The 27,717-nt window shown below is 40.2% G+C and overlaps 2 protein-coding genes across 2 annotated transcripts in view; both read left to right on the forward strand.

Annotated features, from left to right (window-relative positions):
- The window catches only part of MUC2 (mucin 2, oligomeric mucus/gel-forming), a 59,067-nt gene extending 58,143 nt beyond the window's left edge, over positions 1–924 (forward strand). The window contains exon 63 of the mRNA XM_032113177.1: positions 430–924. Within this exon, the coding sequence (XP_031969068.1) occupies positions 430–685 (256 nt within the window). The 3' untranslated portion in view covers positions 686–924. The remainder of the gene's footprint in view (positions 1–429) is intronic.
- A 9,076-nt stretch (positions 925–10,000) lies between these two features.
- LOC116446186 (mucin-5B) overlaps positions 10,001–27,717 on the forward strand; it is a 42,579-nt gene continuing 24,862 nt past the window's right edge. The window contains exons 1-16 of the mRNA XM_032113540.1: positions 10,001–10,188; positions 11,838–12,093; positions 13,495–13,609; positions 14,933–15,020; positions 15,915–16,048; positions 16,450–16,675; positions 17,482–17,607; positions 18,316–18,433; positions 19,652–19,790; positions 20,388–20,489; positions 20,690–20,759; positions 20,985–21,122; positions 21,683–21,847; positions 22,694–22,788; positions 24,278–24,404; positions 27,437–27,689. Of these exons, the coding sequence (XP_031969431.1) occupies positions 10,107–10,188; positions 11,838–12,093; positions 13,495–13,609; positions 14,933–15,020; positions 15,915–16,048; positions 16,450–16,675; positions 17,482–17,607; positions 18,316–18,433; positions 19,652–19,790; positions 20,388–20,489; positions 20,690–20,759; positions 20,985–21,122; positions 21,683–21,847; positions 22,694–22,788; positions 24,278–24,404; positions 27,437–27,689 (2,234 nt within the window). The 5' untranslated portion in view covers positions 10,001–10,106. The remainder of the gene's footprint in view (positions 10,189–11,837; positions 12,094–13,494; positions 13,610–14,932; positions 15,021–15,914; positions 16,049–16,449; positions 16,676–17,481; positions 17,608–18,315; positions 18,434–19,651; positions 19,791–20,387; positions 20,490–20,689; positions 20,760–20,984; positions 21,123–21,682; positions 21,848–22,693; positions 22,789–24,277; positions 24,405–27,436; positions 27,690–27,717) is intronic.

A 27,717-nucleotide genomic window follows, 5' to 3' on the forward strand; every position in this document is an offset into this window, starting at 1 on the left:
TGATCTTTAGTATCACATGGAACTCTGATTATCTAGGGAGTTTATTAGTAGTTTGAAATTCCTGATCATCTTAGGGTCTTGCTGTGGTTGCTTCTACACACAAATACAAGAAAAAGATGGATCTTGTCACAGTTTATGGCCTGATACTGACAGGTTCTTCAGCTCAGGAAAGGTGCTTAGGAAGCTGATGAACACAAAGCTGCAAAAAATACTTTGCTGTGAGATGGAAACAGAAAGAGCTGCTGCTTCCCCTTCCTCTTAACACTGCCCTGATTGGGATATACATTTTTTAATCACTGTTCTGTCAGATGAGCTTAGCACTTCCGTTAGGCACAGCTGTGGCTCTTCTCACAGGAGTTCTGTACCTGCTTTCACCCTCTCCTGTTGGCTTCTGGCACAGAGTAACGTTGCCATTTTCGGTGTTAACAGATATTCTGCTGAGGCCAATTCTATGGATCACAGCTGCTCCTGCTGCAGAGAAACAAGCACCACTGAGAAGCACGTGGTACTGAAATGCCCTGGTGGGCACTCAATGTCACATAAGTACATCTACGTGGAGAGCTGCAGCTGTCAAGACACTGAATGCAGAAACCCAAAACTCAATGAGCTGCAGAACAATGAAGAAAATGACAAGGCGAGCACTCTGAACCGGATCAAGAGAGCCATCAGCTTAACATCAAAATGAAGGCAAAAAACCCCTGGCATCATTAACTGAAAGGACTATGAACCATTCTGAACTTCCTTGACTACTTTTGAACTTTACTTTTTCCAGTAACTGTATCCTGTTTGTTCTCTGAATAATTTGACCAGTGCCCTATTTATTTGTGCACAAAATAAGAACACAAATTTGTATTCTTCCAAGTGCACAGCCTCTTGGGTCCTTTTCAAATCTGCTTATTTTCTCTGACTGATTAAAAGCACATTTCAAAAAGCATGGCTTTTGTACTTATTCTTGTACTCTCTTGATGAGTTTGAGTTTGAAGAGAGAAGAAAAGTTCTTTTACAAGTTATAGGAAGTCAAGTGATTTCCTAAATTTTTGGGATATCTACTCCTGGCTCCTTAAAAACTGATAAGATTGTGCTGTTCAGAAGACCCAGTCTGTAAGGTGGGAGAGAAGATGATGATGTCTGCCAGAACAAAGCCAAAAATGAATAATCATCATGCAATGATTCAGATGACTTGGAGAAACTTCTAGTTCAGCAACAGATGTTATTTTAGCAGGGCTCTGCATGTTAGAACTGTCTCAGTTCATCGCAATTATGTATTTTCACTAAAACTGTAGTTCCTCAGCCATGTGAAGTTCACTCACAGTGCTTTCAGGATGTATAGTTACTCCTGTAGTAAGAGCTCTCCAAATTCCAACATTTGCAAAACAGATGCCCATCACTGAGCTAGTAATCCTAGGCTTCCTCTGCAGAAAATGGAAAACAATAGCCGTTTTTGATATTAATTTGTCTCACAACAAAGGACATATCTAAAGGAGTGCCTGTTTATCTTATTGTAAGGGGAGCTGAAGGAGGTAACTGGAAGATGTTCATTTCTCTTGAATCATCCTAGAGTACAATGAGGTCAAACCACACCTGTTGTAGTGAAAAAAAATGCTTTTGGTTTTATTTTGTCTCCATTAATGAAATCTTTATTGGCAATAGCCAACCTCAATACTGGCATCTTTGCTACCTAAAGGATTGGTGGCACCATTTTTCGCTACTAGTAGCCTATCAATTGTGCTGCAGCTTAAAAGGCAGATAAAATTTTTGCCTTTTTATAAGACTGATAAGAATGTTCAGAAAGTGAAACTCCCGATTTTTTTCAGCATTACAATACTATGATTGAAGAGCAGATTTCTCTGGAGCTGGAGAGGTAGCTGATCTAACAAGAAGGAAGTTTTGTCAGTTTACAGAGCAAGCTGCAGAACTAATGAAGCCCAGTTTCTGCTTTATTATGGGTTTCTAAGGATTTCTATCTCTATGTTCATTGCAAGATGTGACTGAGAGTTTTCTCCCAGGTCACTTACAAAGTCACTCTCCTCTGTGGATTCTTTGTTATCCAACAATTTCTGTGCTGACACTGGAACCATGTTTCCTTGAGCCTTTTGCAAAAACGGCTTTCCTCAAAATCTGTTGAAATTTAGCTGTCCTTGAGATTTTCATTTTTGCAGTTAAATTTGGCTGAAGTCAGCAAATAAATTCCAGAGATGGATACATGGTGTGATCAAATCTGCCTTGTTTCCTATGAAAAAGAGATAAAATATTACTAGGCAGAAGTGGCATTTTGCTGCACACTGTATTTACATTGAAATATAAAATCTTCCTTACTTCATTTAATTTTCATTTGGTCTGTAGCACAGGCGCCTTCTGTCCCTTCTAGTGATGGGCAAACTACTTTTTAATGAGAAAGTTTAAAGATCCTGGATTAAAGTCAGTAAGGCTGCAGATTTCGCCTTCACCACTGCAGGGCAGTCTATGGCTAAGAATGTAAAGTCACTTCATACCCAAAAAGCAAGCTGCCTTGAAAGGGAGTTTCTGTTTCATCACGTAGAGGGTTTTATCTCAGAAGAATGAATGCTGATCTCTCCCCACAGACATTTAGATGCTCTTAGTAAGCAGTGGACAGGAATTATCCTGACAGAAATTTACATGCACCCATGAGGTGTTGTTTGTCACAGTGCTCTGGGTTATGGCAGCCCTCTCAGTTTTGGTGCCGGGTCAGTGCTGCCCATAAGCAGGTTCACAAGCACACGCTGTCACAGAACTCTTACTTACAAGTGCTTGGCCGTTACAGGTCACACTGTACATGTCAAACCTCCACCCCTTTCTGCACTCTTAGTCACCTCAGAACTTTGTGGTTCAGTTTGCACCTGCGTTTCCAGTGGAACTAGATGACAAAATCAAACAGATTAAACTTTCTCCAGTGGAGAAATCCACCAATAGTACTTGGGAGAGAAAGAAAGGAAAGAAGCCTTAACTGTGTATCCCTACAAAGAGTAGTAGTGGCAGTGAGCAGCACTTTTGCTCCCCTCCACAACAATCTTGGAATTAAATTGAGATCTGTATTGTCTCATCCCAGGAAGCATTTTGTTCCTTAAGCAAGAGCTATTGGGTCTGCAGGCCACAAGTTCTGGAAAACCCAGGAAAAAACTGAAGAAATATCTCTCATCACCCTCTCTGAAAGGGTGATGTCAGCCCATTAGGGACTCAGGAGATTGTGGAACCTTCTGCTCCCATTGTCTTCCAGGCAGGACCCTGGCAGCTTCATAAAAAATATTAGTGCTGGAAAGGAATGGGCTTGTCTCTATCCTCAAAGAATGACTCTACTCTCCAGGAATTGCCTTGTCTCCTGGACTGTAGCAAAAAGGGAGCAGTAACAAGAGCCCACATCTTGTCTCCATGCCTGAGTCCTGTGTTCATCTCCTCTAGACTTTCTGTCTAGCCTCCCACTTTCACGGGTGGGAAGGAGTTTCTTTTTGGTTTGTTTCTTTTTCTTCCTCTCCCAGTACTTAACAGTTCTAGTTTTGCCTTGAAAAATGGGGAAGCCTTCTTGGAAGACAAGTAGGACTTCCAACCAAATAGCCTTTGAAGGCACCAAAACCCAAGGTCCCAGCTCCTGCTGCCCAAGAACACATGGGTTTCATTCCCAGTTGTAGTCTTCTTCTCCAAGATAGTTCAAATCTCAAACTATTTCCTTGTAGTTACCTGGAGATGCACTGGAAACTCAGTGTTGTTCACAGGGACTCTTCAGCAACACAGTGAGAAATCCCATCCGCATTCAAAAATGAGTTAATGGAAGATTTGCTGATAAAGTGAGCACAGTTGTTTTATGAAGCATTACTGGACAAGTGTTTTGAGAACACTAGGGACAGAAAGGAAAATACTTGTTAGGAATATGGAAAAATCACTGCTGCTATCTGAGGTGAGGCAGATGGGATTCAGAAAGAGGGAAAAAGCCACATGCAAACCAAGAAGAATTCTTCCAAAAATAATATAAGGTAGGGGTTTTTGATCTAATAACTACCTTGCTTTCTGATCTATGTTCTATAATAGTATTATTTTGTGCTGTGGGAGAGGAAGGGTAAGATAAAATTTTCAGTATGTTTACCGTTTGAGTGTACTTTGCTAAACTACACTTCACTGAACTGAGCACATGCAACTCTGCACATAAACCCCAGTGAAAGGACTTCAGCAAAGGCAAAGCCCTAAGTAAATAATCGTGCAGTTACTGTGCTTGTTATACACTGTTGCACTTGTCTAGAAAAGCAAACTCAGACACCGGGAAAAGGCAGAAATAGAATTAAAAACTCTGAGATCATAGGAAAGAAAATTCTTGTGAATTTTAGGTCTGACAAAAACTGAAATACATTTAAATAACTGTAACATTGATATACAAATTCTGAAATTTCATCTCCCAGCAGAAGCTTTGAGGGGCATGGGGGTATTTTAAGGCAAAACAAGTTCTTAAAGTTGAGCAGCCCTCTTCCAGGGCCCAATTTGCAAAATTAACTCAATCTTTTCAGGCTACCACAAACAGCTGTGTTCTTAACTGGCAACCTCCCAGACTAAGGTCCAAACAGGTCCAAGCAGGCTACCTAAGCCGTATTTCCATCACTAATATGGAAAAGCCAGTAAGTTCTTTTTCAGTGTCACCCTTCTAAAATCTGTTATGTTCAAATGTTCCTTTAATGTTCCAGTTTTTCAGCTTTCTTATGTGAAATGCTTGAATTCTTTTCACAGCCTAGTCTCTAGAACATTTAAACCCACCATTGTGATGCTTTCATTACCCCAAGACTTTGAGAAAACTCAAGCAGAGAGAAAGTATGGCAGAGCTGGTGCTGAGAAGGAGCACCCGTGCTCCATGCAGTTTTCTTTTAAGCAGTAACAAAAGGCAACAGGAACAGTGGTCAAGGAATGTGGCTTTACACAGTGCCTGTGACCTGACACAGCAGTTAAATTTCAATAGCCTGTCCCTTTGGACTAGTGTAGCTGAGCACTTCTTGCCCTTTTTTGGCAGAATCTATGGAATCTGTATGACCATTGTTCTCCTTAAAAATACAGGGAGTCTGAGCAAGCTGTAAGGGCAGGTAGTTCTTGGGTGGCTAATTCTACCTTCCACAACATGCTAAGCAGAGGCCTGGGAAAACTGTCCCCTTTGCCTTGGTTTTCCTCTCTCTGGGTAAACATTCAAATTTAGAAGAAAATTGGTATTCAGCCACCTACAAAACTGCTTTAGTTTTAGTGGCTGCTTTGTTCAAGGCAGGTCAATCTCTGAAACTTGAATGACAGAGAACTTAGCTGCTACCACAAAATATTTTCATATTAATAAATAGTTCATGCTGGAAGGATCTCAGTCTCAGGAGTCCAGTAGAAATAGTCTGACAGAGTTTTAGACTGGATTAACAGGGACACAGTTTAAGTCCAATTTAGAAAAAAAAACCCCAGCCACAGCTAATGTTGCGTAGCTTCCCACCTTAACTTGTTCTCTGCCTCATGTCTTAGCTTTTCTTTCGGCTTGCAGTAACCTTCAGTCCTGCTGGACATGGTTACTGGGTATGTAATTTCATGTAATTTCAAGGTTATAGAGACTTCAGTATTAAGCACGCAGTGGTTTCTTCTGAATTATCTTGGCACCTAGGAAATAAGAAACTGCTTTTTTAAGAAAGAGGTAGAATCTGCTCTAGCCAAAACCCCATAAAATTCTAATTATTAAACCAGAAAATTCATATGCTTCCCTTTGTTCTGCTACCCCATATTTTTCCACCAGGAAGGTTGTTTAAAGAAAAACCTTTCAAGTAGAAAATCTCAAGGGCCCAACCTCCTGATGAGATGATTTTCTATGCAAGGAGTCTCTCTTACGTGAGGAAGTGCCAATAGGTCAAAGAGACCTGTGTGCACGAACACCAATCAGCCATGTCATTACTCCTTGTACATGGATTTTGAAAGATCTACATCTTCTTAAAGAAAAACAAAAAAGAGCAGCTGAACTCATTCCTTGCAAACAGGAATAACTAATCTCCTTGATTTGTTCATGAAAAGTCAAGGAGCCCTATGGCAGGATGAGAGGTTAAGGAGCTTTTTGTCCATTCTAAGGCAAAATGTAAGAAAACATCCAACCACCTCCTACCAAAATTAAAATACTGAAGGCATTCTTCATGTATTTTAATGGACAATTAATGACAGATACCCATTCCCTCCTTTCCCACTACTTGCTACAGACTACCTTATACTTAATGACATCTGTTTCAAACTGTGTGGTAGATAAAAATCGGATGGATCAAATAAATCTTTAAAGTAACTTTCCTAAATTCTATGATATCATGCAAAGGATTAAAAAGGATAACTCATGTTGTTCTTTAATTCTACTGGCAATTTAGAATATACAAGTGATTGTTATAACTACCAGTTTTGTAAAGTATTTTGCCAAATTCACTTCGGATGTTTTTTATCATGTGGATTATTGGCACAAAGTGCCTGACACCAAATGTAATGTTTTCCTAGCTAACATTATTTTTTTTACAAAGCACACATAATTTCTCTAGAGTTATTATCCAGACAGTGCTTGTAAAGCACCATCTTATAGTGGATACTCATTTCAAGAAGCAGTACCAGTTTTGCCTGAAATGAACTGGATTGTTAGAGGATTTCCAAGCTAAACCTCCCCAGTGCTTGGACTGACCCAGGATAGCCATAACTCTTTACAGTATGTATGGAATCACCTTTTGACTGAAGGATATGATACAAATGCAACTGCTAGACTTCAGTACAGCAGCTGGCTATGAAGGGCATTAATGCACCAGATGTCTCCTATTCGAGTGTGTCTTTTACCAAGTTTGTAGCAAAAAAAGTACTTTTGTGAGTCACTGGTGTATTATATCAGCTTCATGATGGCTTATCTTCGGTGAGCCAGTGGTGATAAAGAAGCTGAGTTAATATTTACCTATTGTATTTACTAAAATTACATACCCTTTAATGGCAAATGATCCATGAAATGGGCTGTAAAGGGGCCAAGAGGAATTGTTCTTCTCGCTAATACAGCTGCAGAAGAGGGAAGGCCTCTTATCCTGCAGGGTCCAATAAAGGGAAGAGTTATTAATCCCAGTATGTCACTGCAGGGGGAATAGTTATAACTTGCGTGCCAATAGCAATGATTCAGTGGTAAGTGATCAACACAGTCTGTAAGCTCCCTGTCAGTCTGCATTTCCTTCTGAAAGCTTCCATGTATTTCTTCAGAAAACCTCAGTGTTTCCACGCTTGAATATAAAAACTTCATTTGAATGCGAACATCCTTCCCCTGTCAATAGCCCTGAAATCATTGCAGAAGATTGAAGCAACCAGTGATTTCTAAGGAGTGTAGCCCGCAGTATCTGTGGAGAAGCCAGAAGCAGCAGCTCTGGTTAGTCATTGACAGAAACTCTCCTCCCCAAGAAATGGCAAAGGAATGGCACAAATGACAGAGCAGACAAGCAGAGGTAAGAAAATGGCTAGGTACAGAACAAGAGCACTGGGTTTCCTGTTTCTCTGAGTAGAATTTTGCTCTTGCTTTTCTCAGGGGAGGATCCCAGATGACTGATAGGACTGTCTCTGCTGAGTAGAGCATAAGTGGATGTTGGTTCAGTGAATCTTTTTTTATTCTCTCTCTTCCTTGAACAGTTTTAACAGGTGCTGTTCATGTTCTTCCCAGGCCCCTGAGTGCTAAGTGGGGCTTACAGGGGGAAATCATGCCTTAGCTCATTCCTTCTGCCCATCCTTGCATTCCCTTGAATCACCCCATGTGTAGAACACGAAGGACTGGAAGCTGCAGAGGTCAACACCAGTATGTCATCAAAGGACTAGTCCAACCTGAAGGGTATCTTTGGCAAGTGGTTAATACATGGTTCCTGCTGCTTTTGTGCAGCTCAGTGGGAATAAAGGGGTTTTCCTCCAGAGTTAGGAATCATACTCCTAGAATCTGATTCTTCCTTCTACTCTCATACCAAAATGAATGAAATAGCTGCTTTGATTGCCTGGGTGGGAATTGGAAAGGAAGAGGATAGTGATTGAAAAAACATTGACTTTATCTCAGCGGAGTTCTGCATTTGGATTTTGACACTAACTTCGATTTTGGAAAATTAATATCTTTCAGTTATCCACTTTTACGTCCAACTAAGCTTTCTTAGTCTGTATCTGTGGTCTACTGACCTATGTGCTTTTCCTCCCAGGCTTCACAGCCCTTCCCCACACCTGCCATTAGCCCTGTCCTGTGGCCTGAACAAGAACTCAGTTTGAAAATTATCATGAGAATCTGCTGAATCTGAGTGTTGCTATTGCACTGTACTCAATTTCAGATCATCCTCATATCTCCAATGTTATATTCTCCTGGTTAGGTTTATCTGCTAGATATTCTCCTAGATTACTTTGGATTTGGACAGAGACCAGGAGGGAAGATGCGTTGTGATTAAAAGGAGAAGCAGCAGCAGTCCATGACTTCCATCACCAGTGCCATAAAGACTGTTGGTTCTGTATTCTGGCCAAAATGGCAGGGCTTCAAGAACAGACTTTACCTTCCAGTAGTGCCCTGCCTCAAGTGCGACTGACAATGGAATTAATGGGACATGGACAGTGGCAAAGGGGTAACACAAACTCATGTTTCATGTCCTGCACAATGCTCTCACATGCTGCTGCAGGGTTTTCTTTAGAGCAAGGGCAACAGCAAATCTTCACCTGGCAGATGCTGTCACCTGCAATTCTGCAAAGCACCTTGTACCTGTGTAGGGCAGCAGCTGAAGGGAGCAGTGGGCCAGCTTTGGGACACTCCACTTTGGCAATAGCACAAAGTTTGGTAAAGCAGTGAGCAAGACCCTGTTCCCAAGGGCCTGCTTGCTGCCCACCAACCAGATAAAAGGCATTCATATTCCCCAGTGCATGGGCAGGCTTGACCTGAGGCCTTGCAACAAGGGGGAAACCTATGTCCACCTTAAACTGTATTTGTGCCCACTTACTTCTGGCAATCACTCTAGCTTTAGTGTATTCCCAAAAGGAGCAGCTAGAAGTGTGGGAATGTCTGTTATCCGTGTTTGCTTTGCTGGGACTAGGTGAGAAGCTTCCTCTCTTTTCAGGAGCAGTTCCCCAACAGCACGGATGAGGTGAAGAAATGCAAGCTCAGTTTGTGTCAACAAAGCAAGTAAATCTCTAGAAGGGACTCTAAAATTACTGAAATCAAAATCTCTGACAGGATGTCCTACAATGGACTGTGGAGCTCATGACTGAGCCCACTGGATTTTTTTATGGGTATGGTAGGGTATTAAAGTACTTTGAGAACACCAAGGGACCCTTTTGCAGCAGCATAATTTAGGTGGTGCAGGAATGAACTGTGGTCTACACTGTGACGAGACTTGGGCACTGCTCCCTTGGGCACAATGTTTGGGGAATCCGCCACCTCTGTGTGCATTAAGAATAAATTAACTCCCCATGACTGGTGTGATTAAATTCCATTTGTACAGTTGAGGTGAGAATTTTTGCACTTTTGATTTTTTTCCTGGTCTATTGAAGCAGTAAATCTGTCCTCTTTTTGTAAGATATTTTGGATATACTTCTTAAAGGACAGTGCCCTCCTGCCAAAAGATTTTGTTCTAAATAAGCCATGCATTATGCCTTGACCTGATAATACTTTTTGCTCTGTTTAGAAGTTGCCATTAAAGCTAGTAGAGGGAACAAACACATTTTCTTGTGCTGGGGGACTCTGCTGATGTGCAAAACAGAGAAAAACTCTGAAAGAGGTCAGTGATTGCTTGTAACTAATCAGATGTCATAAAAAAGAAAAACTATTGCTGCCAAAGAAATAACAACTACAGGAGGAAGGTGAGGGGACCTATTTTCAAAAGAGGAAATTAGAAACAGACAGCTCTCTGTCCCCATAAAGCAAGAAAGAACTGGATACCTGTCCTGTCTGACAGAGAGGAGGTTTCTGGGTGCTAATAATGAATGGCTGAAAGAAATTTTAATGAAGCTCCACCTTTCAGGGACCCTGCCATCAATGTTTTGTTCTCATGCCAAACTCCTGGACTATAAAAATCTGCCTATAAGCCAAGAAAAAACACTTCCCTGAAAGGATTTTCAAGTTACGACTTCATGGCAAGATGGAAATAAAAACCAGGAGATCATTTTGGATCTTCTGCCTAATTTGGAGTTTTTGCAAGGGCAAAGAACCAGTTCAGATAGGTAAGAAAAGAATCTAATTCTTGCATTACTCGCTTTCATATTGCTCTCCATAGGTGAGAAACAGAGTTGACAAATGAAAATGTGTAACATATTCATGTAAGGGCTGTAGACATGCCAGATACTGTTAAACATTGTACATTTTAATCCTTATTGTCAACCATTTAAGTATTTTACTTTTTTCTTTCATTACTAGGTAGTGTATCAACTCTTTTATATCCTAAGTGACTAACCTTAATGAGGAGACCCTCTGAATGCAGTTTGCACCAAAAAAAAACCCAAACAAAAATATGGTGACACCCTTTTCAACACATTTCACACATATTCTCCATAGAAGTACTTACCATATCACCAGCTAGGCTTGATTGACCAGTATGAAATGCTGAATTAGCAGTAATCACATTTTTTATAGTCTGCTGTACTGCTAGCTCCTGGTTTGATTTTTAATGTCTTATGCTTTTCCCAACTGCTTAATACACAAACAGTTGATGTACCAGTTATTGCTGCCTGAGTAATTACAGCAATTTCACTTCCATAATAGCCAAACTTTCTCACTTGCCCTCTCTACTGTGTAGAAAAGTGCTAAATTGCCCTACTCCAGTGCTGCAACCACCTATGACAAGTAGCAGTCCCCTTAAAAAGCTGTTTCTACAAGGACTTACTGGGCACTTGAGTTTGGGCTGCACATTTATAACATAAGGATCTGAATTTCTCAGTTCTCCCCTGCTGATTCTTAGGCAGGAATATTTAATAATATTTTAGTGTTCACTGAATAAATTAATAACTGGTTTTGATTTGATCTGTTGTGGATGTTGCTATGTTGATATTCCTAAACATGCTACCTGAACAACACAAAGAATTTTCCCATTTTCATTTGTCACTATTTCAGATGGGCCTAGAAGAAATGTTAAAAGCATTTAGTAGCAAGCGTACGTAATTTAATTCAAGGTGATTCATGTTTTCTTTGTGAAGCTCAGTGGTGTGAAAACTGCTTTCTGAAGTAATATCTTACATGCACTTAGAGTATGTATCTATACCTTTGACAGAGGTACAAAAAGTGAGTTTTGGTTGAGAAGAAAAACCAAGTATCTCTTAGCCAACAGCTGAAGCTGGTAGCGGCCTCAACCACTGAGACTAGCAGCTGCCACTTTGCTGTAAAGTCATGCCACCTGTGATTTCTCCTGCAAAGGACTCAATACAAGACTTTGGACCAAAGTCTTGCCTGAGTTAAATGAGATTTATACATCCAGAATGGGACTCTCCTCACTTCACTTTAGATATCTACAGTGTAAATATGTCTACAGCATAAATATAGACACAGCCTTTCTAGACAACAGAGCGATGCCTGTGGTTTTCAGCATCTTCTTGCTAGGTAAATATGTAAGATGAGAAAGCTGAACCTCTTCTGCTTCTCACTGTTAACTTCAAAGAAGACTGGGCTAATCTGCTCACATTGCAGGTATCTCTGGACTTCAAAAGTCATGGACTTCAAAAGTTCAGTGAGATGAAACTTCTTCCCACAGGCTTGTATCTTCCAGGAGTTATCATTTTTGCCTTTGAAAATTGCCCCTTTAATGTTTTTCAACCACAAAAGGGTAAGCGCCTCATATGGGGAGAATTTCTAAGCTCCCCTACTATGATTTTTCCTTTAGTCCAGGTCTCTACTGTCAGTAGGAGTGAATGTGCCACCTGGGGGAATTTCCACTTCCATACATTTGACCATGTAAAGTTTACTTTTCCTGGAACCTGCACATACATCTTCGCTTCACACTGCAATGACAGCTACCAGGACTTTAACATTCAGATCAGGCGCAGTGCCAAGAGCAGCTTCCTGATCTACTTCACTGTCACCATTGATGGAGTGGTCCTGGAGGTGAAGGAGACAGGAATCACAGTGAATGGGAAGAAGTGAGTAAAGACTGTACTGTTGTTTTGTGCTGCATTTTTATCGCTATGTGTTGGGTGGTCTGGCTGGAAAGCAGTGGCTGTGTATGAGGTGTTCACAGCTCTTTGAACAGGGTATTGTGAAGAGTCCCCCTCGTAGTGGTGGAGGAGGCAAGAAGTATTTAAACAAAACTACATCTCCCAGGGACCAACACCAACAAGTTAAGCAGAGAGCAATGTGTATGCTATGAAAACAGAAGGTATTTTAAGGTTTCCTTGATGTCGCTTTGATTTGAGAGGGAGGGATGGAAGAAAGTACATAAACCCCAACATTTTATTTATAAAAAAGTTTTGATTTTGTAGAAGCTCAGTGGTTTTTCTTTTTCTCAAAACATTATTTCTGTGGTACTAACCCTACTGTTGTATGTTGCTGTTCAGGAACAGATGGTTCTTTTAGGAATAGTTTTCTGTTTCCAGATAGATTAGTCTAGAAAATTGCACTGCTTTGCAGATCACAACTTGCCCTGGGATCTTCTTACAAAAAAAGGCAGAATTTTTAAAAGTCAAACCCCACACCTTTAATTCCAATTCGAAATGAACCACAATAGAAACTACAAAGAGAAGGGTAAAAATATTCCATAAGTAAAAATCATATGCAACAATAGCTGAAAGTTGGGCACGATGTCAAGGGCAGTCCCCATGAGAAGTGCAGAGTCCTGCTCCTAGCATATAATTATGAAGGGCCTAGGCAACCTTCAACTCTGGGAAAACCCCTCACAATCTTTTTGGAGAGAAAATTGCAAACATATGGACTGTCTTGACAGCCTTCTAGAAACAACCAAATATAAAATAGCACCACTCCATGCAATTATAGCACCAAAGCCCATATGTTGTTCCTAAATCAAAGGGGCAAGAAATCTCCTATCTTCTAGCCATTTTCTGAATTTCTAAGTTTCTAGGCTGTTGCAAAATGAATGGTAATTGTCTTGGTAAGATGGAAAAGTAATGTAGGTCTGAGTTGTATCAGTACATGAGTAACAACAGAGCTGTTTGTGAATCCCAACCGTCAAAGAAGTCCTGGAAGGATGATGATAACCTGCAGTGTCCTCATGTGGAGGGCCATTTTCCAATATTGGCATCTTGCTGTTTATAAACCTTTGGCTTAGGTCCTTGGGTTTGGCTGCTTTCTATCAGTCAGGTGGCTGATGTAGTATTGACAAGAGACAAAATACGTTGTGTTGTGGGTTAAGGTTGGTAAAAGGACACAGTGGACGATGTAAAGCATTGTGTAGATGAAGGCTGACCTTGCAAAGAGCGTTCCCATGTCTTAGTTCCTTTTAACTCTAGTTTTCCTTCCTATATATTTGTGAGGATTTCATCACTCTTTTTTTCGCTGCAATCTGTTTTGTTCCCTCGAATTTCCAGGATTGCCATGCCTTTCAGCTTGAAGAGCATCCTGATTGAGGACACCTGTACTTACTTCCAAGTCACTTCGAAGCTGGGCCTGACACTCAAGTGGAACTGGGCTGACACTCTCCTAGTATGAACAGCCAGTTAGTTATTTTCCTCCTGGTGAATCTCATCAGTGATGAAAAGCAGGGCTGGATGCAGGCACTGTGTTGATATATGAAATTGTGGGAGGGAGGTATCACTCTATCCATAAGCTGATAGACAAATACCAAGCTAGGTAATAGTTTAATGAGGCAGGGGCATGGAGGCACAACCCCATGGCCTTTCCAGCTAATTTTATGTGACAAAACCTGGATATAATACATCTGCAGTTAGTTCCCTGCTCCATGGGGCAGCAGCAGCAACACAGCCTGCCAGCTCTTGCTACTCTGTCTTGTGCACATCTTGTGTGGGACACTAATCTTTGTGACCAATTCAGATCTTGGCCTCTTTCATTCCAAAGCCATGCTATGTGGGAATTCTCCTCTAAACATGTACCTTACAATATTCTCTTCTGCAACAGTGCATTTACACTTTTCTGTGTGAACACTTATCCTTCACAATCAGAGAATTAACTAAATGCAAGTTGTGTGTCATGTTTTGTCATTCAGAGAGATGGAGGGAGGGTAAAAGGTGAATAGAGAGAAAAAATATCAGGAAGTAATCATGTGATATTGGAATTCTGATTTATTGAAGTATTTTCTTTCTCTCTTCCTGTATACTAATTAAACATAAAGTATTAGAGGCAGTACCTGTACATTACTGTAGAGTGGACACAACTGTAGCAAAAGCACTGCCTTTTTTAGTGGACCTGAGTGGCACCAATAGTGTCCCCCAAGCATGTAGGAGTGATAAGGTGCAATAGTTTTATCTAGAAAGGCAATAGTGTGCTAACCTGGCTGTTTACTTCCACTAAGTATGGGCAAAACAAATAATGCTGGGCAGACCCACCCCTAGAAGAGCTATATAATTTTCCATTCACCCTGTGAACTAGAAAACCCATTAGATATGGCTAAAACTTAACCAGAAGTTGCTTCTTTCTAGCATCCAGCATTAGAGCACAGTTATCCGACCTGCCCAGAGAGGAGCTGCGGTACCCTGCAAGGTGTACCAAATGTCTGTATACCAGTGTCTCTATACTGGGAGACACCAGTCCAGGGCTTAGTCCAGTATTCAACATGCTTCAGTTACCTCTTTAGTGGGTAGGAGCGACAATTGCTGGACGATTATCTTCCCATTTGAATTCAATCTGTCTGCAGATAAGTTTTATGAGAGATTTGTAGGAGAAAAGGAGACTGCTTACAAAGTGGGAATGAGAACTTCTGCCACTGTGCTCTCCTGCTGTGAATCACTTTGTAACAAGTGCTGCTGATGTGGGGAAAAGCCTTTAAACTCTGTGTTTCCTCTTTCGTAGTTGGACCTGGAAGAAACATATAAAGAGAAAATATGTGGTCTATGTGGGAACTATGATGGCAATCAGAAGAATGATTTGATTTTGGATGGTAGGTCATAAATACAGCATATTCCATCCAGAACAGACCTCCTTATACATGACATGAAACTTGGTATCTGTTTCCTCTGAGCAGGGTTTCAGATCTCCTGACAGGCACATGAACATTTCCATATATGGTAGATGTATTTCAAGAGGTTCTGAGATGATTTGAAATTTTCTGCTCTTTTCATATTTGTAAGAGCCTCCAACCTTTTTGATCCAAATTAATTGCTTGGCTATCATGCAGCAACATTGCCAGGATCCCCATTGACAATAACATACTTTAAGGAAATGCGCGAGTGCATTTTCTGTTCTTCCATTTGAATCATTCTACGTGTGATTATTTTTGCCTCTATAATGAAGAGAAAGCTTCAGAGAAAACACAAAGTATCTTTGAAGAAACTGTGGTGCCATCCACTGACACCTTCAGATATTGCAAATGGCTAAGGCTATAATCCTGCAGCAGGTTGTATGGGTGGAAAGAAACCTTCATCCTGGAATATCAGATGCAGGACTTAAGCCAAAGTTATAACAGCATCCCATTATGTAATACCTGCATGACTATTACACATGCAAACAGAAAAGTGTGTAAGATCAAACACACCCATAACAAAGAGAAGTCTTTGGAAATTATGAGAAGCAACAGAAAGGTCAAGAGTCTCGTGTGATTTTAAATGTCCATGCTGACAGCAGGCCTTGATACAATTGTCCCAGGTTCCTGACTCTAGCTCAACAGAAGTTGTATCAGGCTGTCATCCTCTATAGTATGGATGCTGGTTAAGTTTGGGCATTTCATGAAGTGCATACTGCCTTTGAGCCCAAAGAGGAAGTGCATTTTTATAGCCCATTAACTGATCTAAAGAATTGCAGGAAGTTACTGAAATGCATCTGGGGATTTTTGCAGGGTATAAAATGCATCCAAGACAGTTTGGGAACTTCCACAAAGTAGAGGATCCATCACAAAAGTGTGCTGATGTGAGCCCAGATGACCACACTGGAAGACATCCCAGGAGGAAAGACAATAGATGCAGCATATATGTAAGTGTGTGGGACCAAGAAGTACAAGCCCCCCCGACCTACAGTGTTGAAGAGACTGTTAAAACAAGTCTTAGAGCATGCACTAAACTGAATTTTTCACAACTCTACACATGAATTTGAGCAAAATTATGATCTTATAGATGAAAGAATATCCTATTACAGTGTTAAAGAAATAGATAGTGGGAAAATGCCTGACTGAATGACAGCTTCCAGTCCAAGGCAAAGGACCTCGTGGCAGAAAGCTAGACTGGATAATCTCCTGAGATCCCTTTCAGCCTGAAGTATTCTATGACCCTGGAATTGTGTCATCAAGACTTGGGGTATATATTCAAAAACCTAAAAGGTGGTAAAATGTCAAGTATTGCTTTTCTTTCCCTTTTTTTTTTTTTTTTTTTTAACAGAAAAAACAATGCAAGAAACTTATGTCCCGTTTTGGAAACTGCCCCAGAGTGGTTGCCTTTGATGACTACATAGAGACCTGTGCTGAGGATATGTGCCACTGTGCAGTTAATTCTTCTCACTCTGATTTGGTTTCCAGCTGCATATGCAGCACTTTAAATCAATACTCTCGAGACTGTGTCCTGAGGAAGGGAGACCCTGGGGAATGGAGGACCAAAGAACTCTGCTGTAAGTAGCTGCTGCTCTGGAGATTTCTTTCAGGTTAGACATTTACACAGGTATTCTGATCCCAGCAGAGCAGAGCTAGGAGCTCTGGTAACTACCTTGAATCAATCTGTGAAAGTACTTTGGCAGAAACATTGTTAATGGAAAAGCTTCTACAAATTTAACTTGATTTTGCTCTTAAATCAGAACTATACTTTGATATTGCCCACCTCCTTCTTACCACTAGGTTTTCTCCTGTTTTTTTTTTTTTTTTTGAAATTTACCATGTACAGTTAACTCATAAAGAGCCTTGTTTCAACATGTTGACAACTAGACAGAAGTAGTTACTGAGAAGTGCAATATGTTTGTACTTACATCACCCTGTGTTTTCATACTCAGTAGTCCAGTTACTGAGCAGGAAATCTGTGTAAATCCAGGGGGAATGCTACAGGTAGTTCACCCAGACTGCTGGTGTGGATTGGGATAGCAAATTAATGCCAGAAGGACTGATGCTTCAGGCAAAAATAAACTGTTATGACTCCCCAAATGATTCTGGTGTTCTTTGCTTGTATTATGACCTCAGCCAACCTTAAGCTAGTAATGTGAAATAGCTCATATTTCCCAGAAGCACAGTTTTGTCCAAAAGATAAAGTAAAAGTGGCCATAAAAAGTTCCTTTAAGAGGTTAAACAAACATGACATATCTGGATAGAAGGGCTTGGAAACAAGATATGGAGGAAAGGAGGAAGAAGGAGTTGGGTAGTGACACAACAATTCGAGAGATCTTATAAATACATCATTAACATACTCCATTTTGGTTTGGTCTTGCAGATCAGGAATGCCCAAACAATATGGAGTACATGGAATGTGGAAACTCCTGTGCTGACACATGTGCAGATCCAGAAAGGAGCAAGATTTGTAAAGCCCCATGTACAGATGGCTGTTTCTGTCCTCCTGGTAAGGCAGCTCACTTCTGCCCATGATCTCACACATCAAGGGACAAAAAGGGAGGTTGTTCCCTTTCACACAACAAATAAACTGTTTCTTCTAGCATAATTTAACAACATTCTTCTTGGAAGAGCCAGATCTCTAAAGATTCAAGAACCTGACACTGGAGGAGGAGAGGGAAAGACTTCTAAGGACTAGACAGGAAAAATATGGTGCAGATGTGGAAAGAGAAGAGGTGTTCTCTAGACAGTAAGCATGCAGATGAAGTTGTCTGTTGAGAGGCCTCCCTGCTATGACACTAAATCTTGCTGTAGTTTAAGTGGCACAGAACATAAATGCATTTCAAGGTATGTGCATGTGTAAATTTGCACATGAAATAGTCTAAGATGAGGTTCTGATTTCTGTTAGATTCACTATTAGAAAAGGATGAAAACTGGCTCACACCCTTGCAATCTGGCACTTGATAATCCTGCTCACAGTGAAAAAATTCATAACAGGAAATGTTGAGTTTTGCATTGCTTTCATTTGAACTCTTTTGAGAAATATTTCCTATCCATTAACATCTGAAAGGGCCTGGTGTGGCGTTTTCCTTTAAAAGTGTCCCATTCATTTTAAGAAATGCTGAATACTCCAGAATTTTTTCCTTACTCTAATCTTCCTTGCTGGTGTTTCCCAGACTCAGCAAAGAAATATTAACTAGCCAGTGTGTCTGAACAGGAACAATCCTTGATGACCTCAGCAGCAAGAAGTGCATCCCCAGAGACAGCTGCCCCTGTACATTTCAAGGCAAAGTCTACTCATCTGGAGGAACTTATTCCACTCCCTGCCAGAACTGGTACTGTTGTGGTCTTGATTGCACTAACAAGGCAGAAGAATTTATTTCAATACATTGATGAGTTGCATTCTGTACTTTCCTCCTTTTTTTTTTTTTTTTTCTAAATCTTTTCCTGGCATTTGTCTTAAATAACTATTCAAAACCTTGCTCTGAATTTCAACAGTGTAGGAAAACTTAGAGGTATTCCTCAACCACACATAGTTATTACCCACCCTCACTTGAAACTGCTTGTGAAAACTGAGCTCAGCATTTCAGAATGTAGAAAAATGAGACTCTTCAGTGATTAATTCAGAGAGTTGGGCCACTAGAGTGAGGTGAGAAGTCATACCATGTTAATAAGTGACATTTCCAACAACATCTGGATCTCCACAAGGCTACTTAAAGGCCAGATCTCAGAAGTCCTGATCCTTAAGAATGACTTGATTTAGAAAAAAACCTGCCAGCTTGAACCCATCTCCATTCTGCACTAGTGAAAGGTGATAAGACCTTAGGTATATTACTCTCAAAACAGTTTTATTTCTTACTTTGTATGTGTTATCTGAGCTCCTGTGACATAACATCATTTTTTGACCATCGGTTAAAGCTTTACTATAGGGAGAAATGAAATGTGGTATGGTGCATGGCCAAATGTTCTACAAACCCCTTTGGATTAATATTATCTGCATTTTGAGGAAATGCTCCTCAAATGCCAGAAATTTTGAGTAATTGAACTTAATGGGCTTTGGGTAGTTCCCATCTTGCCACATCCTCACTTACATCTCTCGAAGCCCAAGCCTACGTAGCTGGGCTGTTTTCTTCTTGTGTGCACAGGTGTGAGAATTGCTCATTATCCCAGGTCCTCCACAATTATCTGCTGAACAGTTGCATCAGTAGCACAAGATATTGCAAGATCCTGCTTGAAGGGGTTCTTTCTTTCTTTAAAAAAAGTCAAGTAAACATTTTAGGCTCTGAAAACCATTTCTTGCTTTCCCATCCCAGTGTGTCTGTGAGGGAGCCAGCTCAAAGCCCAGTGCAGTTAACTTTCTCACTGAGATGAATTCAACCATCACACTTTAAGGGCCTAATATAAAGGCTTCCACCCACTGGGTTTTTATAAAAAGCCAAGATAACGAGCTAAAAAGACAAAGAGGCTGCATCTGTGCAGATTCAAATGATGTATCACCTTTGCTCCCTTGAACCTGTGTTTATTCTAACTGCTGCTTTTTGGGTTTTGCACAGTACTTGCAAAGGAGGCCACTGGAGCTGTATCTCTCTGCCCTGCTCTGGAAGTTGCCACATAGATGGAGGATTCCATATAACAACATTCGATAATAAGAGATTCAACTTTCATGGCAACTGTCATTATGTCTTAGCTAAGGTATGAGCAACTTCTCTTTTCACTCCTAAATCTCCTGAGTAACACGAGGCGTTAAACTATGCTGGAGCTTTATATGACTTAATTTAACTAAATGGCACCAATCCAGCAAAGCACTTCAACACATGCTCAGTCTTAAACCCCGTAAATTTTTGAATTTGAAATGGATTGGAAGTCAATTGCTAATGCTTAGCTTCAACATTTTGCAGCTTCAACACAGTTGTAACTATTTTTTTTTAATTAAATAATGTTCTTAATGGATGTATTAGCATTGATTCAAGCATTTCTTCTGAAGTTTTCTTCACATGTGCCTGTCAGAAGGAAGTGGATGAGCCAAAATTTCTGCAAAAAAATTGAATTCCTTGTGAATGCTTGCAAATGAAATCCACACAGGCTGATAACAAGGAAGTTAGAGTGCAAAGAAAAATTAGTGAAAATTATTCATTTTGGCAATGAAATTAACAGTTTGCAGTTAGAGATCAAATACCCCAGTTCTTTTATTGCTCCATCTTAGCCTTTCAGTGACACCTTTTTCTCTTCTAGCTCCCATCCTGTAACATGCTAACAATGTCTGCACATACCTTTTTCATGTCTTCTCAGAACACTGATGACACAGTTGTGGTGATTGGGGAGATCGTTCAGTGTGGGACTTCAAGGACAATGACTTGCCTAAAGAATGTATTGGTCACACTAGGAAGAACTGTGAGTAACTGACTTTAATTAGTGATACATAGTAGGTCACTTTTATCTTCCCTACATTCCTGTATGGTGTCTGGACACTGCGAGGGGATGAGGTTTTGAAGACATTACTCCTTAATGCTTAATGAATCTTGCCAGGTTGCTCTTGTCTGTCTCACATCATATGCATTCACTGCTATGGGCTTTTTTCCTTTTCCCTGCAGACTATAAAAATATGTTCCTGTGGAAATATCTATATGAACAATTTCATTGTGAAGCTGCCTGTAAACAAAGGTAAACGCCCTTCTTCACACTTTCCACAGTGTAGCATTTGCAGAGGGATTTCCTCTCATTTCTCTGAAAGAACATGACCCTACTCATTTTTAGGTGGATAGTAGGTCTGGGATTCCTTGGGAATCCCTGTGTTACTGGATGCACCAGCAAATGGAAGTTCCTGTTTACTCAGCTTCATAAAGATTTGCAAGTGCATACAACATTTTTTCTTTTTCTCTTCTTTAGATGGCATCACCATCTTCAGACAATCTACATTTTTCATCAAAATCTTGAGCTCAGCTGGAGTGCAGATTCGAGTGCAAATGAAACCCGTAATGCAGCTCTCCATAACAGTCGATCATTCTTTTCAGAATCGCACATCTGGTAGGACACAAAAGGCTAAACCCTTCAATGTGCTGAAGAAAATCTCTGTGGTGTTTAGTGTGTGCAGATATTTTAGACTCCATCTGTTTAAACAGGCCTTCATCAGAGATTTGTGAAATGCAGACTATGTTCTTGGTTTTGCCACCAATCTCCTGTTGACACCATTTAAGATTTTGTGCTTCTGTTTCCTATATGCACAATGGGATTACACCCTGTCTCTCTGACCCATTTTGTTTTTCTCTTGCCATTTCCTTTGTTTTTAAGCCTTTGGAGATGATATTCTCTGTCTGCCAGTGTTTACTGAAGCACATTTAAGCAGTTCCAATCCCTGTGCTATCACTAAGTGCTACTGTAATGCAGAAAAATAAGAATTACACTCTAAATACAGGGTCCTATCTGATTTGTGGGAACATCAGGAAGTCTCTGAAGGAAAATGGGTTTCTCTCAGGCAAGGTGCATTATCGACCTAAGAGTGTTCATCTAGAAGCCATTCTTTTTTTCATGCATCTAGCGATTTCTTCTTTTCTTTTGCCTTTTTCTTTTTTTGCCTCCCACACAAGGTCTTTGTGGCAATTTCAATAACATCCAGACTGATGACTTCAGAACAGTCACTGGAGCAGTGGAAGATTCAGCTTCTGCTTTTGGTAACTCGTGGAAAACTAGAGCCAGCTGTTTTGATGTTGAGGACAGCTTTGAAGATCCTTGTTCAAACAGTGTGGATAAAGGTACCAGGCTTTTCATCCCTGGTTTATCAGTGCGAAATAATTTTCATATGATGGATAATCAAAAAAGCTTTAGAAATCTCATAAGCATCAAAACCCTCTGAGGTTATTACTAGAGAGAAAACATTGTGTTCTGAAGGTCTTTAAGAGGATAGCTTTGCTTTCAAAACAAAAAGACAGCCCTACTGGAGAAAGAGCGAACACATTCACTGATGACTTGAAAAGCACACACAGCATCAGTGAGAGAAATTTAAGGCAGAGCATACTTGGTTGCCAATATTTGGGCAAGTTCTTCATCCAGTCTAGGTTGCTACAGCTGTGCTGAGGTCCAGAGAAAGAAGTTATCATCAGTGCTGAGTTAAGCAAGCATTGCACTATACTAGGTGTCCTCTCTGATTTCTCACTTTGACTGGATTTGTATATATATAGGATTTGGACTGACCTCTCCTAGGTACTGCCACATGTAATTAAAGCTGCAGCTCATAGCCACACAGCTCATTGATTATTACATACTTGATATTATCCCTTGACTATAAGGAATTACCTGACTGTAAAAAATTAGGAAATTTTGATGAAAAACAGTGAAAATGGGGAGGTTTTGTATATGTTCTGCAAATCCAGCTGCAGTAATAATGTTAATACTTGGAAGGTGAAACCTTTCTTCTAGGAAGATCCTAGGTCCATCCAACTACACTTATTCCTCTAACATGTTAATGACTTGTATTTCCATCCAGCATTATCTAAACACTTCAGGACATTCTAGTACAATGTGATACCTGATAAGAATATTGATTCAGACAGTAATGTGGTTTAAGTGACTATGGACAATGATATTTTTTCCCACTTCAGAAAAATTTGCTCAGCACTGGTGTGCTCTTCTGTCCAATACAAGCAGTGTGTTTGCTGCCTGCCATTCTGTTGTAGACCCTTCTGTGTACATCAAGGTAAGGCACTGGTCCAAATGGGTCGTTTAATCTAGTCCAGAGACTGATCCCCCATGAAGGTAGTCTGGCCTAGGGGATTGAAATAGGTTACGGTAGTGACTGGTCACAAAGAAATTCAGTGATGCTGATTAGAAAAATTATAAAATGAGAGTTTGTGCCAAGATGGGCCTTTTTGGCTACAGCTGTGTAAATAATTGACTGTCATCACTAGCATCTGTTGCATGACCCAGAAGCAAAATGAAAAAAATCAGTTCAAGATTTCAAAGTTTCAAAGAGTGAAAACTGTTCACTCTTTGACGAGCAGAATCAGTGTTTCTGTGTCAAATTGAGCTGAGAGTTTTACCAGCGCCATAGATTTCCTCTGACTTGGTTCAAAACTCCCATCTGGGGAGAGACTATGTATTTACATTGTTTATATCTCATTTATTACCGTGGAATTGTGTTGGTCTCCTTGTGTTTTGAATGCCTGAAGCTGTTCTCTTGGTGTACAGCTCTATAATGCTCTGAGGAAGCTGGTTGAGCTAGAGAGTTGCCACATTTATGTGGATGGTAAAGAAGTTCCTGCAAAAACACAGAAAGTTCATTCAGGGTGTGTGTGTGTGTGATACAAATTACTGAGAAAATACCTGAGCCCGAAATTTTTGCCTAGAATGTAGTATGTCTTCAGATACCTTTACAAATATGGCTTATGTGTTACCTCTCCCAGAGGAAAATACACATACTTGAGAATTCATGTAAACTATAAAGAAAATAGGATTTTGCAATTTTCAATTAAGGAAAAGTAATAACCAGTTTCTTATAGATATGTCTGTTACTCCTGCTGATCTCATCAGATTTTAAACTATGATTCATGAAAGCCTCTTCCACAACATCAGTAATGGCAGGATAAGTCACTGTCTATGCAGTATGATCCTACTGCTCTAGAGTGACTGGCTGTGTCTGTGCTCTTTTGTACAGCTCACACAGTAAAAAGAACTGAAGCTTTAAATCCCAGCCATACTTATGTAACTAGTTCTTAAAATGTCATTACATATGAGTGGCTCTCTAGAAACCATCTGCTGTCATGCACCTGTCATGTAATTGGGTGTATCTTATTTGCTCACTAGATAGGTACACAAGTGCCAGTCATCACTGTGCAATATTTTCATCTGATATATTTTGACAATATAGGTCCTAGACTGTACATCTTCATGGGAGGCTGGTATAGACATTTCTTAGTGTTTTAATGAACTATAGGTGCCCTCATCTTTCTTATTATTCATCTATTAATGAGTGCTAGACATAATATCATTGCAGTTTCTGTAACTGATTTGCTATTTCTCACATTTCCCTAGTATTTATTAGCATACATTTTCTCTTAGAGATATTTTCATTGGTAATGATACCTTTTTAAAAAGATACTGGTTGACTGCTTTTGAATTGCTACATGTTTCTCTGTTTCTTCCATGAGCTGGACATAATAATACCCACATCCTTTTCTGTCCTTTAGAAATGCATGTATGACACCTGCAATGCTGAGAAGAGTGAAGTTGCACTGTGCAGTGTGCTCTCTACTTACTCCAGAGACTGTGCTTCAGCAGGCATGTCCCTGCAGGGCTGGAGGCAGGGTGTCTGTGGTATGTGAACTGAAATTCCTTGGGCAGGGATATGGGGGAACAGCTTCAGTATAGCCCTGTTTGTGGCAGTCAGTATCTTTTGTCTTTAGTCATCAAGTTAGAGAGTCTCTGAAAAAGAAAAATAAGCATTTATTCTATAAAATTCTTCATCCTGCCAAAATCAGTTAATGGTCGCTTAATGCTCTTACAGTGCATGTTCCTTGTGTAAAATCTTAGGTGAATTCAGTACTCAGAGAAGCAAAACAGTAGAAGGCATATTAGTCAAATCAAACCAGAAGTTAGGGTTAGTTTTAGTTTAGGTTTAGTTAGCAATTAGTTTACTTTTGAACACATGGGCTTCCCCATGTATTTTAATTCCAATATCTTTTTTACAGTATATTCAGTCCTCTTGTCTCAGACAATACAAATGACATCACTCTCAGTAACTGCATTTTTGCATCTTGCAGGAAAATATTAATGTATTTTAATAAATATATATTGGTGATATCTGAGAATGTGAAAATCTTTAAAGGCATTTTCAGCTCAGGATTATCTAAAAAATGAACAGAAGTTTCCTGGACATACACATTGTCACCAAATCCTGAGTTCAGAGTCCACATATGTATGTATTTTCCTTTGGCATTGCCAGAATTTATTATAAGATGGCATAAGACCTGAGAATAAAACTCACTATCTTGGATTCTGAATTTTGCTTCAAAATTTCCAGTTTGTCATTGATGGTCAGATAGTTCAAGTGAGATTTTCCTGTATCAACATGAAAATAGATGTATGGGTTTCTTGACTAATAGCACATCTGAATAGACAACATAACAGTGATTATGATTTTGGAGCTTGATGCAGCTATGATCAATTTAATTGCCTGACTTAGAGGCCAGCTGGGTAAGTTAATAGAGGCAAACAATGTAACTAGGATGATGCATTTTCAAAAGCATTTAAGACTGTGGTAAGAACAATTTCACAAACCTGTGCTGAAATAATTCAAAGGAACACAGTATAGTCCACAGTAAATTGTCCTAGAACCCTGCAGAGTTATGCACTAGACACAGCCACTGTTTATTGAAAGCTTTGTTCCCAACACAGAATTACTGACATTTTTTATGGCAAATCAAGACTAGTTCACAGCATAGGTTTGGCTGAAATCTGTGTTCTTAAGGCACAGGAGGTAATATTGACTCAAATAGTGCAGTAACCTTGAGAAAAAATGCTAAGGGCTTAATCAGCACAATCATTTTAGGACTTATTTAAGAAGAAATAATCTTTTGGGAACATGACTGTGATAAGAGTGAAGGTTGAACTGTTCATGAGTGAAAGAATAAATGGGCCACAATGTTCACTCTGTGTTCTGTCCCATTGCGGGGGTTGGAAAAACTGTTCCAGCTCCTGAAGCTGCAGCCACTCTGCAGGCAGCATCCAAGGCAGGCTGTATCCTAAGCAGATGTCTGCACTGCAGTCAGTAGAGTGTGTGAAACAAGCAAACCCTGCTAGCTAACTGTGCTCACCTGTTACACACTCTTTAGCAGAAGCATGAACCACCACTGGAGTTGCTGGTCGCCCAGCAGATCACTGGGGCGAGCAGTCTTTGCTAAGCCATGGCACTGCTTTTCTAGTGCTCCCTGTGCAAGCTAGCTTGAAGGTATCTTTGGAATGCTCGTGTTCTCTGCACTCATGCCTCCAGTTGTGATTTGTCATCTAAGATGTGTGTCACTCCTGTGACCATGAGCACTACAATCAAGTAACCTTTCTCTTACCAGATCTTACTTTAATCAAAAGTGATCTTCTTCCTCTATGAAAATTTAAAGGGAGAAAGTAGACACATTATTTTGTTGTATTAATAGCTAACAATTGAGACACATGTAAATTCATATTCAACATCTTTATTAATATCTTTTTTATTTGGCCTATTTTGACTTACAAATACCACTTGCTGTATCTTCAAGAATGCCTATAAAATAGAATATGGCTTGCCTGATTTACATGTGTTTGCTCCAGCTAGGACCAGAAGTCCAACTGGTTTATTGTGGTACAGGTGCTGGTTTTGAATGTGTACACAAGCCTAGCACACTAACTAATCTAAGAAAGTGTGCCACGGTCATGGACTGGAAAACCATAGAGAGTTTTATTTAAGCATGGAACCTATTGCTGATAAGTTCTTAGCATTACTGCAAGGCTGATTAGCACAGGTGCCCATGATCAGCTCCCCTGGACCTTCTAGTGCATTTGTGTATGTCTGAAAAACAGCTGTGGGGTTAAATCTGCAGAATTGGAAAGAGGCCCAAGATGACTAGATCTCCAGTTCTCATTGAATTTCAAAGGAATCTGGATACCAGACTTTCTTGAAAAATGCAGCCTTAATGTGGGTGATGTTCCCTGACAAAATTTGATGTCATCCCAATGGATCTGCAGTACTGCAGATTTTATGACACAGCTTTGGTGGTGGTGCATACTGTCAGCCTGTGAAAATAAACCAGATTTTTACTGTCTTACAGGGTTAGTTGAGCTCTTTAGATTTTGGTATTTACCTGTTTGGTTCATCCAGAGATCTTAGAAACTGTTGTTTCTCATTTCCCCAGAGGATGACGACAAGAGTTTTCCTCAAGACATCTGTGAGAACTGAAACACCCTTTCTTTGGTAGCATCAAATGATTAGCAGAGTTCCTTGTCACTGCCATTTAATGTCAAAATTTTTCTCTTACTAAATACGGTCATTTCTTAAGTTATTCCCAGCCAAAGAAATCAGTAAAGGTCAGAAAATAAAATTTTAACAAGTCAGAAGTTATTGGTTTCAGTTCTTGGCATAAGATAGAAATGTAAATTGTGGAAGTTACAAAAAGATTCACCCTGCTGAGTATTTCAGTATTCAGTGTCATATAGTTCAGGCTATGCAAGTAGATTCCCCCAGATCCCTGGGAGACAAGGTCTGGTGGTTTGATAAAAGCACGTTTATGGCTACCAGTGTGCAGAAAGACATATTAAAATCATGAGCGATGATTGCACAAAGAAGGCCATACATCCCTTTTATTTCTCTTGCAAAGATCCCTCTGAGGAGTGTCCTGAGACTATGGTTTATAACTATAGTGTGAAGCACTGTAACCAGTCTTGCCGCTCGCTGGATGAACCTGACCCGCTGTGCAAGGTTCAGATCGCGCCTATGGAGGGCTGTGCTTGCCCTGCAGGCACCTACCTGAACGATGAGGAGGAATGTGTAGCTCCAGATGACTGTCCCTGCTACTACAAAGGCAAGATTGTTCAGCCTGGCAACTCCTTCCAAGAGGACAAACTCATGTGGTGAGTTGCTCTGATGACGCAAAGGCTG

This window comes from Corvus moneduloides, chromosome 6, assembly GCF_009650955.1.
Source record: "Corvus moneduloides isolate bCorMon1 chromosome 6, bCorMon1.pri, whole genome shotgun sequence".
Classification (NCBI taxonomy): Eukaryota; Metazoa; Chordata; class Aves; order Passeriformes; family Corvidae; genus Corvus; species Corvus moneduloides.